General features: G+C 66.7%; 1 protein-coding gene across 4 annotated transcripts in view; it reads right to left on the reverse strand.

Moving 5' to 3' along the window:
• PRKCZ (protein kinase C zeta) overlaps positions 1 to 14,029 on the reverse strand; it is a 60,632-nt gene extending 46,603 nt beyond the window's left edge. Inside the window, exons 1-4 of one of the 4 annotated variants that reach the window (XM_053660493.1) lie at positions 13,371 to 14,029; positions 9,068 to 9,189; positions 8,304 to 8,393; positions 7,025 to 7,075 (exon numbers count right to left, since the gene is read on the reverse strand). In XM_053660493.1, coding sequence (XP_053516468.1) covers positions 7,025 to 7,075; positions 8,304 to 8,393; positions 9,068 to 9,189; positions 13,371 to 13,492 — 385 coding nt within the window. In that variant the 5' untranslated portion in view covers positions 13,493 to 14,029. Of the gene's footprint in view, positions 1 to 2,800; positions 2,826 to 7,024; positions 7,076 to 8,303; positions 8,394 to 9,067; positions 9,190 to 12,911; positions 13,081 to 13,370 lie in introns of those variants that run through there. The other 3 variants (XM_037146933.2, XM_037146935.2, XM_037146934.2) reach the window with 3 other exon arrangements.
• Between the last annotated feature and the right edge of the window lie 263 nt (positions 14,030 to 14,292).

Here is a 14,292-nt window from a genome sequence, read left to right on the forward strand (position 1 = left end):
GAGGAAGCCACGGAGCGGACGTCCCCACCCCGGAGGGAGCCGGACAGGAGGCCGAGCGCTGGGCGCTGTCAGGAGGAGAAAGGCGTGGAACTCGAAACGCCTTCCGAGTGCCCTGCCCGCAGCCCCGTCCCACTACACGGTCGCCCAGCCTGTGGCCAGGCCACGGTGTGTCCAGGCCGGGTCTCGGAACACTCACTCCCGTGCGCCTCTCCTGGATGTCCTGGCAAAAGTCTCAGCTGGAGATCAAACCGACAGAGGGACGGATGGACGCAGGAACCAGGAACGGAGGGAGCAGGCTGAGGAGAGGTCCAGGGGACCCCAGGGGCCAGCACAGGGAGGGGCCGGGTCACGGGGACGGATGTGTGGCTGGCGTGGGGGGGCCGCCCACCTGGGGGTAAGGTTACAGGCAAATCTAAGACAGGACTTCCAGGAAGCCCTGAGAGAGAAAACCAGGGTACCACGGTACTGCAAACGCTCAGCAGACACCAGTGAACGGTGACCCGGCCCGGTCAGGGGACACAGGGAGGGCTGGCCGAGCAACATGTTCCGGATTCCAGAGGCGAGGGGACCAAGGAACACCCCAAATGGAAATATCTAGAAACAGCAGCACAAACGTGTTACTCGGAAATCTGGAAATAAACACCAAGAACCTGCTGTCACAAGGAGCAAGCCCCTGGGGGGCGGGTAGTAGGGACACCTGTTCTCCTTTACAACCACAAGGGACGCAACACCTCACGAGACAGACACGCCAAACTCCACGTTGTGTTCAGAACACAGAACTGACACGCAACTGGAACCGCACACACGAGGGCCTGCGGGGGCACAGCACAGCGGCGAGCAGGGGTGGGCACTGAGCGCCCACTCCCCGGCGAGGCCCTCGCCACGCGCCCACGGCCGGCTCCGTCCTGCTGCAGGCCGAGCCTTTGAAACCTCCCACGGCGGCAACGTTGTGAAGAGAAAACTTGAAGACGACCCCAGACCCGTCGTCCCACCCGCCAGACAAGACAGCAGAACAGACGAGCCGGCTGCCTCCGCTCCCCGGCACCGAGGTCACAGGCCACGGGGCAGCGCCCGCGACCCAAGCGCCCACCACGGACTTGCCGCCCTGGCCGGAGAGAGCATCGTCCTGATGCGCCAAGGCTGCGAGTTCAATCCTCGGTCAGTGTGGGCACCGGTGCATGGAAGGACAAACCGACGTTTCTGTCTCTCCCTACGAACCAGTTTTTAAGGATTAAAGCACAGCCGTAGAGTGAGGCAAACGCGCCGTGAGTCATTTCTGCGTGGCACAAAACACGAAAACAGAAGAGAGGACTCGCCATGAGCCCGCATCTCGCCTCTCCCGACTCCGAGCCTCCTGCGGGGACCGCAGGCCCGGGGGGTCGGAACTGGCGGCCTCGGAGACACGGGAGGGAGGAGGAGCCACCAGTGAGGTGCCCTGACCCAGTGTTCAGGGTGGTGCCGTGACGTCATCACCCAGAGCGATGTCGGGGTAACTGGCGCAGGGGGGGCGGACTTGGACGAAGCTTCCCCTCCCTCCACTAAAGCAGCCAAAGTCTCAGGAGGCCTGCTCTGCCCGAGCCCTGGGGTGGAGGTGGGGGTGGGGGGCGGCACACGCAAAGACCCTGCGGCAGTGGCGGCGGCGAAGCAGACCTGCTGGCCGGGCCTCCGACACGTCTCGCCCACAAAGCCCCCAGCGGAGGTTTTCTCTGTCCCCCGGGGGTGGACATGGGGACGCCAGACCCGGAACGAAGGCTCCCCCAGGCCGTCCGGGGGTGTCCCTCCATCCAGGGCTGCCCTGCTCGGCATGTCCACACTCTCGGTCACTGAAGGAGACACCCGCTGCCCACGTCTGTGGATCCTCAGCAGAGGTCGGGCCTGAGCCGAGGCACCGCTGACCTGAGACCCGAGCATGGGCCACAGACCACGGTGATGGGGTCCTCAGATCAACCCTGGGTGACGGAGGCCGACGGTGGGATCCGCTGGCGGGCCCTAGCGGGGCTGACCGGGTCTCTCTGGGGCCCCACGGGGGCCGCCCGGCAGCCCAGTGGGGGAACCGGGACGGGCAGTGCAGGCTCACAGCCGGGCAAACCGCACACACGACCCCTCGCGTTACTGCCGGCGGCTCAGAACTTTGTGAAGGCGCCTGGCTGCTGGCGGACAGCTGGGACAGGACCACAGCACGTCCACACGCATCAAACCAGACCTGGGGACAGGTGACAGGCAGCCACAGTCCTGTCTGCCAGCATCAACACAGACAGGGGGCGCTTCTTTCAGGGAGGTGCCGCTCCAGCCTGTCCCCCGTTCACAGCTCTGAGTCCCCCCGTCCTGGCTCCGGACCGGGCAGCAGGTCCGTGCTCTGGGGGTCGGCAGCAGCCCTGCACGGCCAGTGTGTGGCGGCCCGCGAGGAGAGAGGCCGAGCTGTCCCGAGGAAACCATGACACAGCTAATCTCTGCCCACCCGCCGCACGCGTGTGGGCTGCCACTGTGCCCCCCCCCCCAGCCCCGACTCGCCCGCGTTTCATAACTCAAGGGTCCACAACAAGCCAGCATCCCTGCGACCGGCAGGCCCTTCTGCAGCCGGGGGAGGGCGCGCCCGGTCCCCGCACCCCCTGGCCTCCCCAGCACCCGCCCTGTGCACAAGCTCGGCCCCATCACCCCAGCCCCCACGCCCCCGGCCCCCGTGAGCCTGTGGGGGCTCCCGGCTGCTGCTGCTGTTTCCACAGGAGCACCTTGCAAAACGGATGTCGGAAACGCACCCCCGCCCCCCCCCGCCCCAATGCGGCCCCCGCAGCTCATCTACCTCCGACCATCTCAGCAGCGCGGGCGCCCCCACGCACATCGCCTGCGAGGACCCTGCAGCCAGCGCACGTCAACACTGCCCGCGCCGTGCCGTGTCGTCAGCGCAGACTGGAGCCAGGACCGGCCGGGGCGGCGGGAGCCGGAGCCAGGGGAGGGCCGGGCCGGGGGAGCAGGTGCCGCCTCCCCGGGCTCCGCGCCGCACGCTGCGGCCGGGACCTGCCGCCTGCAGAGCCAGGCGCCCACATGCCCCGGCCCACGGCGGACGCAGGGCCGCCCCAGGCCCCGAGGGGCTCAGATGAGGGTGCGGTTATTCCCTGACCCGCGGCCGCACGGAGGGCCCTGGGCCAGACCCCGTCTGGGGGCACACGCTGCCTTCACAGCCCCTGCATCAGTGGCTGCTCTGTGTGCCATCCGTCAGCCTCGGGAACCAGGCCCCCACGTTCTCCCCCCCACCCGCACGCCCGCATCGCGTCTGCTGGAGCATCCGTGCGGCGGCCTCGAGGCCGGGCCGCAGCTCGGCCGAGAGCGCACGGCCTGCCCTGGCGGCCGAGCAGCACTCACCCTTCCTCCTCCGCCGCGGCCGCCGCACGGGCGCCTTTATGCTCTATGGGGCAGTGGGCGTGAAGGCAGGCATCTTCCTGCCCTTTCAAGCCCCGGGCCGCCCTCCGTCCCCTCGACCCCGCAGCAGGCGGGTGGGCTCCCAGGCCCCGCGGCTACTGAAAGGCGGGCTGGTCCCCCACCTCTCGAGTCCTGCCTCCTCAGGTCTCCAGGCCCGGTGGTACCGGCTCCCCCGGGGAGCTGGAGCCGGCAGCTGAGGCACCAACGAAAACACGGCCTGGATGCGGAGGAGCTGACGTCACGTGAAAACAAGCCTCTCTGCCCGAGCCGGTCCCGGGAGCCGGGGCGGCCGGGAGCGCAGCATGCCCTCCAAGGGCGACGCGCCCAGCTGGCCCGCACCCTCCTGCCGGGTGCAGGGACCCAGTGGCCACCCAGGTGCAAGTGACCTCTGACCCCCATCCACAAAGGGACTGAGCCGGGTGACCGGGCGGTGGGAGCAGGGGGTGGGGAGCAGGGGGAGGGGGGAGGCCGGGGGTCCGGTCAAAGGCTGGATGACCATGGGGCGGGTGCCTCCTGAGGTTGTCACTGCTCTGGGGGGCACCAGGAAGGGCAGCTGGGGGGCCCGCCACACACAAGGCGGAAGAGCAGGGTAGCTGAGGGACTGAGTACAACTGCACACCCAGCGGCCCCAGGTGGGGGGGCCCCCGGGGGCCTCAGCAGCGTGTTTCCCCGGGGGGCTGGGCCCCCCCACAAAGGGCCTCACGCGCTGCCTGTTTTGGCAGCCAGAGCAGACCCTCAGCCAGGACAGCCAGCCTGACCCTCCTCCTCCCTGGCTGGGTCCCCCAAACCCACCCTCAGTCCTCCCACGGCACCGGAGGACTGAGGTGCCCAGGCCCGTCTTCCTTAGATCCAAAATGCAGGGAAGTCCGGGGACCTCCAGCCGAGCAGAGCCGAGCAGCAGGCTTCGGCCTGGGGGCGCAGCCTCGAGGGGACACTGTCACCCCTCACGGCCCTGACGACACCTGCTGCCACTGCGGGGCGGTCTGCAGGCAAGCTCCCCGCTGGAACCCTCCAGAACCTCCTCCACCCTGCGCCCTGCAGGGGCCCAGGCACCAGGCTCTCAGGTCTGCAACCCCGCCCTCAGCACAGACTCCGGCCACGGCCTGGGTTCGAAGCCTGGCTCCTCTGACACCTGCCATGTGCCCCGAAGTCACCGTGGAGCTCGCTCGTGAGCGGCTGGCCCCGCGACCGCGGTCCACAATCACCCGAGTGTAAAGGCAACCCCTGGGGTCAGGTGCCCACGCGTCCTTTACTGGAAACGCACGCTGATGGGCCTCCCTGCCCACGGGCAGCCGCCCCCGTGGGTTTGATCAGCTGAATAAAATCAAAACAGTGGCACTTCAAGACACTCGAAAATGACGTGACCTGCTGACCCGCCGTCCACACTCCGTGGTGGCCACTCCTGTGCCGCAGGGATGCCAAATGGCCGCGACAGACCACTGTCCACAGAGCCCCGTGCGCACGGCCCCGGCTGTCCCAGGAGACCAGCGACGACCCCGACCGGGTCTGCAGAGCCCGGACGAGCTGAGGTTCCCCGAGCACACGAGGCATCCGGGAAAGACGGACGCAGTGGCTGCCGTGTGAGTGGCCGCATGGGATGGGCATGTCACCCCCAATCCGCCCAAAGCATGCAGTTTGCAGGACCCAAGAAAACCCGGGCTGACCCGGGGGGCTGCTGACTTTATTGGAAGCCGACTATCGGTGGAAAACTACCTTTTCCGGTTAGTTGCAAATGATTTGAGACAAAGCTGAACGGAGCCAGGTGTTTAATGGACCTATAGACAACCCCGTGGTGCCGGGAGCTGCAGGTGCGGGTTGTTCCAGAAGCGCCTGGGGCAGCTCCTGGCGGCCCCACCCCCGAGGACAAGCCGCTGTCCAGGGGCCGAAGGGCGCTGGGCAGGGAGCGACAGTGGTGTCTCCCCCGGAGAGGGGGCCTGACTGGGGCGCCCCACGTACAGAGGATCTAGGGTGGGGTCGAGGCATCGGCAACACGCAGCTGTGGGGCCCACCCGCAGGGGGGCCGCAGACGCGCCACCAGACCCACAATCCACCCCACAGTCTGGCCCGGAGCGCGCTCCTGCCCACAGCACCCACTGCGCAGCCCCAGTCCCCAGTGGTCCCACGTCCAAATGTCAAACGGGGGCCCGCACCCCCAAGTCAGGCCTCACATGAACACACCCTCACTGTGTAACCCAGGACAACACCCCGCTCATGGCCGCCTCCCCACGTTGCTGGAAGGCTCTCCCATGACAGCCGGTGCCCTCGAAGCCACCGAGGGCCTCCCAAGGGCCCGCCTCTGTGCCCAAGGAGGGACGCTGGCAAGGCTCTGCCTTCTTTCTCCCCATCCCCCCACGGGGACAGGGCCACGGGGGAGTCACCCCACTTCCACCTCCCGCAGAGACCCGAGCCCTCAGCATCCTGGGGCCCCCACCCCCAGCAGAGCAGAGGCTGAGCCGACCCCAACGACCCTCCCCCTCATGAGACCAGCGTGCAGGTGACCCAGGACCGGGTGGCGACCCCACAGGGAAGAGCCAGGCGGGCGCCGGGGTGGCCGCGGAAGGGCAGACCCCAGACACCAGGGCCAGGGCGGAGCTGACTCCTCAGACGCTGGGCAGTGTGGTGGCCCAGGCCATGCAGGCTGCTGGCCACCTCTGTGGACAGGTCAGGAGAGACCGCCTGTCTCCACCATCGAGAGACACCTAGGTGTCAACTACCAGGACGCCCCCTTGAGAACCCAGCGGAGGAGACCTCGCCTCCCAGCAGGAACACCCACCACGTTTTATTTGTTCGTACACCACAAACCGCTGAGGCGGACGGCACCTTTCAGGACACACGTCCCTTTCTGTGGGACGTGCGTAGCCCCAGGTGGGTGGGGGAGGACAAGGACCCTGAAACCCCCGTGCAAGCCGCCCACCCCGCCAGGCCCGCTCTGGCTGCCTGGGGCTCCAGCAGGAAGGACCCTGGGTCACAGCGCCCCCCCAGCCTCGCCCCCCGCTGCACGCCCACCTCAGACCCCTGCCATGGCCTGAATCCCTGCAGCTCCCAAGTCCCACTCACAGAAACACGACACATCATACTCGTCTCCTGCGGTTCCTGGGCGGGTGTGCCCGGGACGGCCGCCCTGGCTGGGGTGCTTCCCGGAAGCCCTCCCCATCCCTGGCTTCCCAGCCTCCAGATCTCAAACTGCCCCCCCCCCCACTGCCTCACCCTCGCCCTCTGACCCTTGTGCACCTTGCTGGTCATTTGCCCCCACCCGCACAGTCGGTGGGGCTCCTGCGGGCCCCTCCCAGCCAGCACGTGACTCACCCTGTGCTCCCCAACAGGGTCCTGCCCTCCTGGGGAAGATGAAGGCCTTTTGGGGGCTTCCTGGCACCGGCCCTCCCCAGTGGCCCGGCTCGTGCACCAGGACAGACACACAAAACGAGGCCGGGACACACCCCAGTGAAAACCCCAGAGGAGGCCCCCCATCCAGTCACTCCCCTTAGTCCTCCTGGGATAAGCAGTCCCACACCACAGACCACCAAAACTGCCACCCTCTCCTGGCCGGCAAGCGCGCCAGGGTCCACGCCGCAGCGAGGGCAGGAAGCAGAGGGAGGCGGGTACTCACTGTCTTCTCCGGGGCAGGGCATGCCGGGCTGCTCGGGGCTGCTGGGGAACACTGTGTGGGGAGAGAGAGCCTGCGTCAGCCCCACGGCGCCGTTCTCTGGAGGTGGCGGGCCAGGCATGAGAGCAGAGCCCGCGCGGACCACGGCCACCTGCTTGGGAGACGCTCAGGAAGGCCGAGAGTTCGGAGCCTCGGCACGTGGGCATCCGCCCGAGTCCCTCCTACAGGACACAAAGGCTCAGCGAGGCCAGGAGCGTCGTAGGAGGGACGCGGGTGGCCGAGCGCCGGCGTCCTGAATCTCTGCAACACGGAGCGGGAGGCCCTCTGTCACTCCGGACCCGGTGGTGCAAGCTCGCCTCCGTGTCTCTGCTCCCAGGGGCTCACGGGCAAGCACTGTCAGTTGCGCCCAGGGCTCCCGTGTGAGTTATGGAAACAGGAGCTCAGGTAGCGCCCAAACAACAGTAAAAGTCTTTTCCCTCTTCTGGAACACAGTGGGTTTAAAGCTCCACGGCTGAGAATGTTGAAGGCGCCGCGAGTGTGCTCGCCCCACAGGGACACGGTGGAGGACTCGAGCTTTCAGACCTAAGCCAGGCCTCTGTGTGGAGCTTCAGAACCAGGAGGTTTCAACCAGCCACTAGCCCAGCGCTGGAGTAGGTGACTGACTGGCACAGAGCGGCGGCCAGTCTTGCACTCTGGCCCACCACGTGGCTGCTCAGCCACAGCTGCCAGAGCCACACCTTGGGGCCTGGACACCCTGCAGGACCCTGAGAGAGTGGGGGCACGATGTGAACCCCCAACTTAAAGACCACACTGGGACGACAGCGACATTTCAACTCTCACCCCAGCTCTGGGCCCAACAGGCTGAGGAGGACTGTGAGCCCGGGACGCTGCAGGGAGGAGCATCTGGTCTGTCCCCGAACAGTTCAGGGGGACCTCCCTGCTCTGCCCGCTCTCGTGCACCCAGACCCTTGTCGCTCCGGGAGAGCTGGAGGCAGCTGAGCCAGCCCAATGCACCCAGGACATGGACCCCAGGACACACTGCCAGGGCCCAGAGGCCGAGCAGGCGCCTCCCGGATTCTGCCAGGAAGAGCAGTTTCTACCTGGGCTAATAACGTGTAAGAAAAAGCCCAAAGCACATTACACTCAGCATCCTTAACTCTCTGCTGCCCTAAGACCCTGAACTGTGGTTGTCTGTGTGGCTCCCAGTCCCCCAGCCAGTCCAGCAAACAGAGGGCAGCTGTGGGGAGCCCTGCCGCCCCCCCCCCCCCACTGCGGCACTGACCGTGAAAGACGAGCCCATCGTCCCTGTGCTGACAGGACAGGCGGAAGGCCTCCTCCAACTCCATCTGGGAGGACACAGTGCAGGGGTCACCTAGGGGGCGAGACCCATCGCTGAGGCCACCGCAGGCCTAAGGCAGAGGGGCCCACATGACACGCTGCCACCCCAGGGCCCCACATCGGAAGCAGTCCACCCCAAAAGGGAGGCTGAGTTCACCCACAGCCTGAGACAGCTGAGCCCAGAGCTTCGGTCTGCGAGCTCCTGGGCTTGGGCGAGATCCAGAATGTTCTTAGGCCAGTCCGAGCCCAAAGGGAAAGGCTCCTGGCATCCACTGCTAGACAGGGGGGCACAGACATGCACAGAGCCTGCGGCCGAGTGGCCCTGTCCCAGCAGGGAGGAGCTCCCTGCACCCTCGGCTGACGGCTGCAGCCACAGTCATGGGAAAAGGGGTCCCTCCTGGGATGTGTATCTGACTGAGGCAGACAGAGTGACAGAGAGGGGGATGGGACGGAAGTCACCTGCCCGCTTTCCTCGAGAAAATGCAGAGAGCTCATCCCCCCAAACCACCCACAGGTGAAGCCCCTGGTCTGGGGAAGGACGGACAGTCCTCCTGCCCACGCCCACCCAGCCCCGCCCCCAAGGGCGGCCTGCCTCTTCCCAGCACAGACGCCCGCCCCACTGGGAAGCTGCGCTGCCCCGCAGAGGGCGGGGCCTGCCTCCAACGCACAGAGGGAGGCGCGCCCCCTGCTGGCCGCGACCCAGGCTACCTTCGCTGTCCACCCACTTGAGGGTGAGCGGCTGCCCCCGGTGCAGGCTGCACATCTCCCTCACTTCCGCGCAGAGCTCCTCGAAGGTGGTCGCCGCGTCCAGGCTGGTGATCAGCATGTCCCTGGGCAAAGAGGGTGCGGACAGGTCGCCACGGCACGTGTGTGAATCAACTTACATGCGGGTTACCAACTGACCAAATTATTGATGAAATAACTGAGATTTTCCCAGAACCACGGGCGCAGATTTTGTTAAATTAGCACCCGGAAGGCCCTTGCGCGGAGGCGCCCCCTACTGGAATCCGGGAAAGCAGCAGCTCAGGCACCAGGGTCACCAGCAGTTCTGCCCAAACGTCACCAGGTGGATCAAGCCATAGTCTTCATTAACCTGTCTGCACACCTGGACCATGCAGACGAGTGAATCACGTCCAAGGACGAAGGCCTGGGGCGGGCTGGGGGACTGGGGGGAAAACTGTGGGGGGAGGGAAGGCAGGGGCATCATGGAATGATGTAATGACCCAAGGACGCTCTGGAGGAGCCATTCACCTGCCTCCTTGCACTTTTGTTTGAAAAGGAAGTCACACAGAATGCCACTGCCTTTTATCTTTTTACCCAAAAGCGGAATGCTGACGCTGGAAATGCCCCCAGTGGGGCACTTCCCACGCTGCCCAGGCCCCGAAACAGGCGCTGGCCCAGTCCCTTCACCATCATCGCTGAACTGAGAGGGGCGTACATCCTGGGAGCACAGGCTGGGGCTTCGAGGAAAACGCACCCACGCCTGCCACCCGACAGCGAAGGGCCTGGAGCAGACTCTGCAACCTCCCGCCCGCAGGAGGGCAGTGCCCACCTGGCGGCACAGGTGTCAGCACCGCCGGCCTCCGACCTCCTCAGTCGCCAGTTTATAGAGTCACCGACCACAGGACGGCAAGGTGAGGGCCACCAGGGCCCAGGACCTGCCCACCGGGACCGGCCCACTGGCCTCGCTCACCCTGAGGGCCGCTGGCTGCCCGCTCCTCCCGCGGGTCATCTGCTCAAAGACCCTGGCCACCTGCCCCAGGAGCCCAAGCACAGCAGGGCTAACCCGGCCCTTCGCCACCACGGCCTGTGGCAGCTCAGCAGACGGGAAAGGAAGGCACAGGAGGGGCACGTGCTCACGCGTGAGGGCTCCAGAGGCAAAGATCCCACCACCGCCAGCTCCACCCCCCTGGGTCACCCTGACCTGGTACCTGGCACACGTGTCATCTGACCCCGTGTCCCCGGTCCCCCTGCCCCCACAAACTCTGGAAGTCGGGGTCTGCCGTCCCTTCATCTTTGACCTCTCCTTGCCCCAGGACCCTCCCCCCATGTACTGCCTCTAAGTGGAAGCTATTTCCCCCAGGAAACACTGTGGGAGCCCCCAATGGCAGGCTGGACCACCAAGGGCTCTGACTCTCCCAGCCCAGTGAGGCATGACGTCAGCAAGCCCAGGAGGGGCCATCCCTCCCCCTCCCTCCCCCCCCCCCCGTGCGAGACCCCTGACCACTACCCCAGCCCTTACCCCAATCACCCCAATCCTGAATCGAGCAGACCTCCTGAGCAAGAAGAGTCCTGGGCAGGGTGACCAGGAGTCAGCGCCCAGCAGCCTGGGAGCTGCCCCTCTCCTGACACCCAGGTCTCCTGGGCGCAGGACCAGCGCTGGGCTTTGCACACAGCAGGCCCCGGACAACACAGACTCCGGAACAGGAGGCTGAGCTGCGCAGAGGAACAGCCAGCAGCCAACTCCACAGCCTCACAGAAGCAGCTGTCTGAGGCTCAGCAGGGTCCCCCAAACCACCCGAGCACCCTGGAAAACGCAGGTGCCACCAGACCCCACACGGACTCTGGGCACACCCTCTGAAGGCCCCAGTGGGGGAGGGAGACCATGACATCAAGCCTTTGGGGGCCCTCTGGGGATGAGAAGGGGTGACCAGAAGAAACCATTACCAGTAGGAGTAGCCAAAGAGACCCCCCTTTTCAACAGCGTCTTCCATGTGTCCGACCCTCAGCCCCTGGCCCAACTGCATAAAACCGGCCTCCCTCCAGGAGGTACCAGCACCCTATCATCCAGAGCCAGTAATGTCACCTGGGCCCACGGGGTCTGGGTAAGTGGGTGCTGCTCTAGGTGGGCATCTTCCAGACCAGTGTCAGGGCCACGCTAAGGACCAGGTGTCCCACCCCAGTCCCCTGGGAGAGGCAGGGGCAAGACATGAAGAGCAGGTAGAGAAGGAGAAAAGGCAGCCCAGGGCGGAAAAGAGGGTTGCCGGAGGGGGAGGGGGCGGGAAGGAAGAGGAGGAAGAGGAGGAAGAGGGGAAGGAAGAGGGGGAAGAGGGCGCAGAGGTGGGGAAGGGAAGGAAGGGAAAAGAGTGGGGGCGTGGCCTCATCGGAGGGGGAAACCAGACTCAGCAGCTCAGGTTACTCCTGGTAACCAAAGAGCTCTCCGGGGGCCAAAGCCGGGGGGTCCCCTGAGCTTTCCCCACAACCCACCTCCATCCTGGCGCCCAGGCTGAGGGCCTGCAGGGGCCTCTTTAACCTGTCTGCTGCAGAGCCCGGTTCCCACTCACCCCAGGGGGCTCTGGGTGTGGAGGTCCTACCTCTAAGGGTTATCTCTGATTCTGACAAAGTCTCTGGTTACTCCGTTCCAAGATTCCACAGCTGTTCCAGTTTACCCAGCGGCAAGCCCAAGGGCCCCGCCCTGGGGGGAGCTGGAGACCCAGGACCCAGCTGACGGCTCCCGGGCTCTGAGCCGCAGCCTCCCGACCCCTTCAGGTGGGCTCGCCAGCGCTTCCCCCAAATCCTTCCCTTCGGTTCTGCCAACAACTGCCCCCCACCTGGCTGAAGATGGCGGAGGGGTAGGAGAGGCTTGACCAGAGACCCCCAACAAGAAACACTCAGGTCAAGAGCCCGAAGTCCCTCCTTGGGCGTGAGGACCCGCCCGGGAGTGCCCCTCGGGCAGATCCCGAATACTGGGGGTGCCACTCTAGCCAGACCGATAGGCTCACCCGCAATATCCCATCGGCGTCCCGCTCCCCCCACCCCCACCGGGCCGTGGCGACCTGGACAGCAGCTAGGTCCGATTTCCGGACTCCTGGAGACCAACGCCGTGGTAGGAAAAAGCAGCAAAGGTGCCTAGTCCTGCGAAAGCGCCGTCTACAATGCGCTCGGGGCGCCGCCCCCTCCGTCCCCACCGGGATTCCCGCGGCCAAGCGCGTCACGCTCCCCGCCCGGGTCGCCCGCTCGCCCTCTTTCGCCGGGAGGCAGATTGAGTCGAAGGCGCAGAACACGGCCGCGGGGCGGATCGGTGCCCCAAAGGTCTGGTCTCGGGGGATCGACGCCCAGCGCTCCCCACGCTTAGCCGCGGGCGGCTCAGCCCCGGGCCTTCGCCTTGGTCATTAAGCTTTTCTCAGACTGAGAACTCTAGCCGGGGACGCTGGGAAAACTCAGCAAACCCCGATCTCTAAAGGTGCACCCGCAGTTTACACCATCTGACCCAAAGTTTAGTCTTCACAGTTGGTGGCCTTCACGGTCCAGCTAACTTCCCAGTGAAAATGTCCACACTGTGCCCAGGACTGAAGAGCGCTCCGCGGAGTCACCCCGGCATCCCGCGCGCAGGAACGCCCGCCGGTTGGGGGGCGATCCGGAGCCGCCTCTCGGCGCTGGTGCGTCAGGACCTCCCGGGACGCCCGGGGCCCGAATGCGCCTCGCTGTCCCCTGGCTCCCGCGCTGCAACCAAGACCGCGCGGCTCTTGGACGCTCGCGGCAGCGCCGACACGGTCCCCGACGGGTGGCGGGGTGTGGCTGCCCGCGCCCCGACCCGTCCCGCCCCGCTCACCCGCTGTAGTGCGCCTTGAGGCGGACCCGGCCGCTGATCCCGTCCATCTTGGGGCCCGTCCTGCTGGGCATGGCGCGCTCCGGACGCCGTCAGCGCCGCGCCCCAGGCACTCGGGCCATGGAAAGAGGCCCCCAGCGGCCCGGCGCCAGGTGGGGCGGGCGGCAGAACGCGGAAGGGAGCGCGCAGCGCTGGGGTCCAGAGGCGCCTGCCAACTCCGCCGAACTTGGGCGGCGCGCCGGACGGGGCGGGGGCACGGAGTCTGGCGTCTGGCCCGCCGGGGCGGGGGGGGGGGGGTCCGAACATGGCCGACCCAGCCCGCGGCCAATCGGCGGGGCGGGCGGTCCCCCGGCGGAGGCGGTGGCACCTGCGGCCAATGAGGGCGAGGCGGGGCCTGCCACCTGGGCCAATCCCTGGGGGACCCCACGGCCGCGGCCCAATGGCGCGGCGCGGGGACACTACCTGTCGGGCGGGGCGCGGCCCACCTGCGGCCAATAGGAACGCGCGCCGTCTGGCTCTGCCCGGCAACCTCCGGCTGTGTCGGCGGCCGGGGATTCGGGGACTGCTCGTCTGCCAGGGGCCATTCTGTGCAGTTCGCTCCGGGGCCAGCGATTCCTAGGTGGGGTCCCCGCGCTGCAGTGGCCCAGGGACTTAGAAATGCCAGCTCTCGGGCCTGGATGCACTGAATCGGAAGTCCAGCCGTCTGTGCTAACAAGAAGCGAGCGATTCCAGGGAGAGCTCTGATCTAGGCGAGAGCGGGCAGGGGTCGCTGAGGCCAGGGGGTGGGCGGTGGACAGAGGGAGCTCGGCCTCTCCTCAGTGCGGTCAGGAACTCAGATCCACGGTCTCCCAACGCGCTACGACGGCGTGTTAGCAGTTTCCAGCTGCGGAGACAGAGGCTGCGTGGAGCAGAGAGGCGGGCCAATGTCCGGACGGACGGAGAGGGTTCAGGCTCCGGACTCTGCTGGTTGTCTGGCCCAGCCGCCCTCCTCCCGTGTGGGATCCAAGACCCCACTGCGGGCAAGGCTTGTCCACCCTCGCCGGCCAGCCGCCTCTACTCCTGGACAAGGAGCCTGACTGCGTTTGCCCAGGTCGCTGGTGACATTCATTTCTGAATCCGCAACCGTCCTTCTTGGCATTTGATCTGGACAGTCGCCTTTGAACCACTCCAGGGACGGGCATCCTCTGCCCCCGCCCGGCGAACGTGGGATTGAGTGTCCGAGGAACCCGCCCCTTCCTGGCTGCATCTACAGGACCCACATCTGCCGTTAGTAGGACCTCATCTGGGCGCCCCGCCCCCGCCCCGGGCCTGCAGTCGCCTCACCCCTGCCACACCTGCCGAACCCCTAGCTCCCCCAGGCGATCCCCTGGCGCCACCCGCCCCT

This window comes from Artibeus jamaicensis, unplaced genomic scaffold (assembly GCF_021234435.1).
Source record: "Artibeus jamaicensis isolate MK-2021 breed Jamaican fruit bat unplaced genomic scaffold, CSHL_Jam_final scaffold_847, whole genome shotgun sequence".
Taxonomy (NCBI): domain Eukaryota; kingdom Metazoa; phylum Chordata; class Mammalia; order Chiroptera; family Phyllostomidae; genus Artibeus; species Artibeus jamaicensis.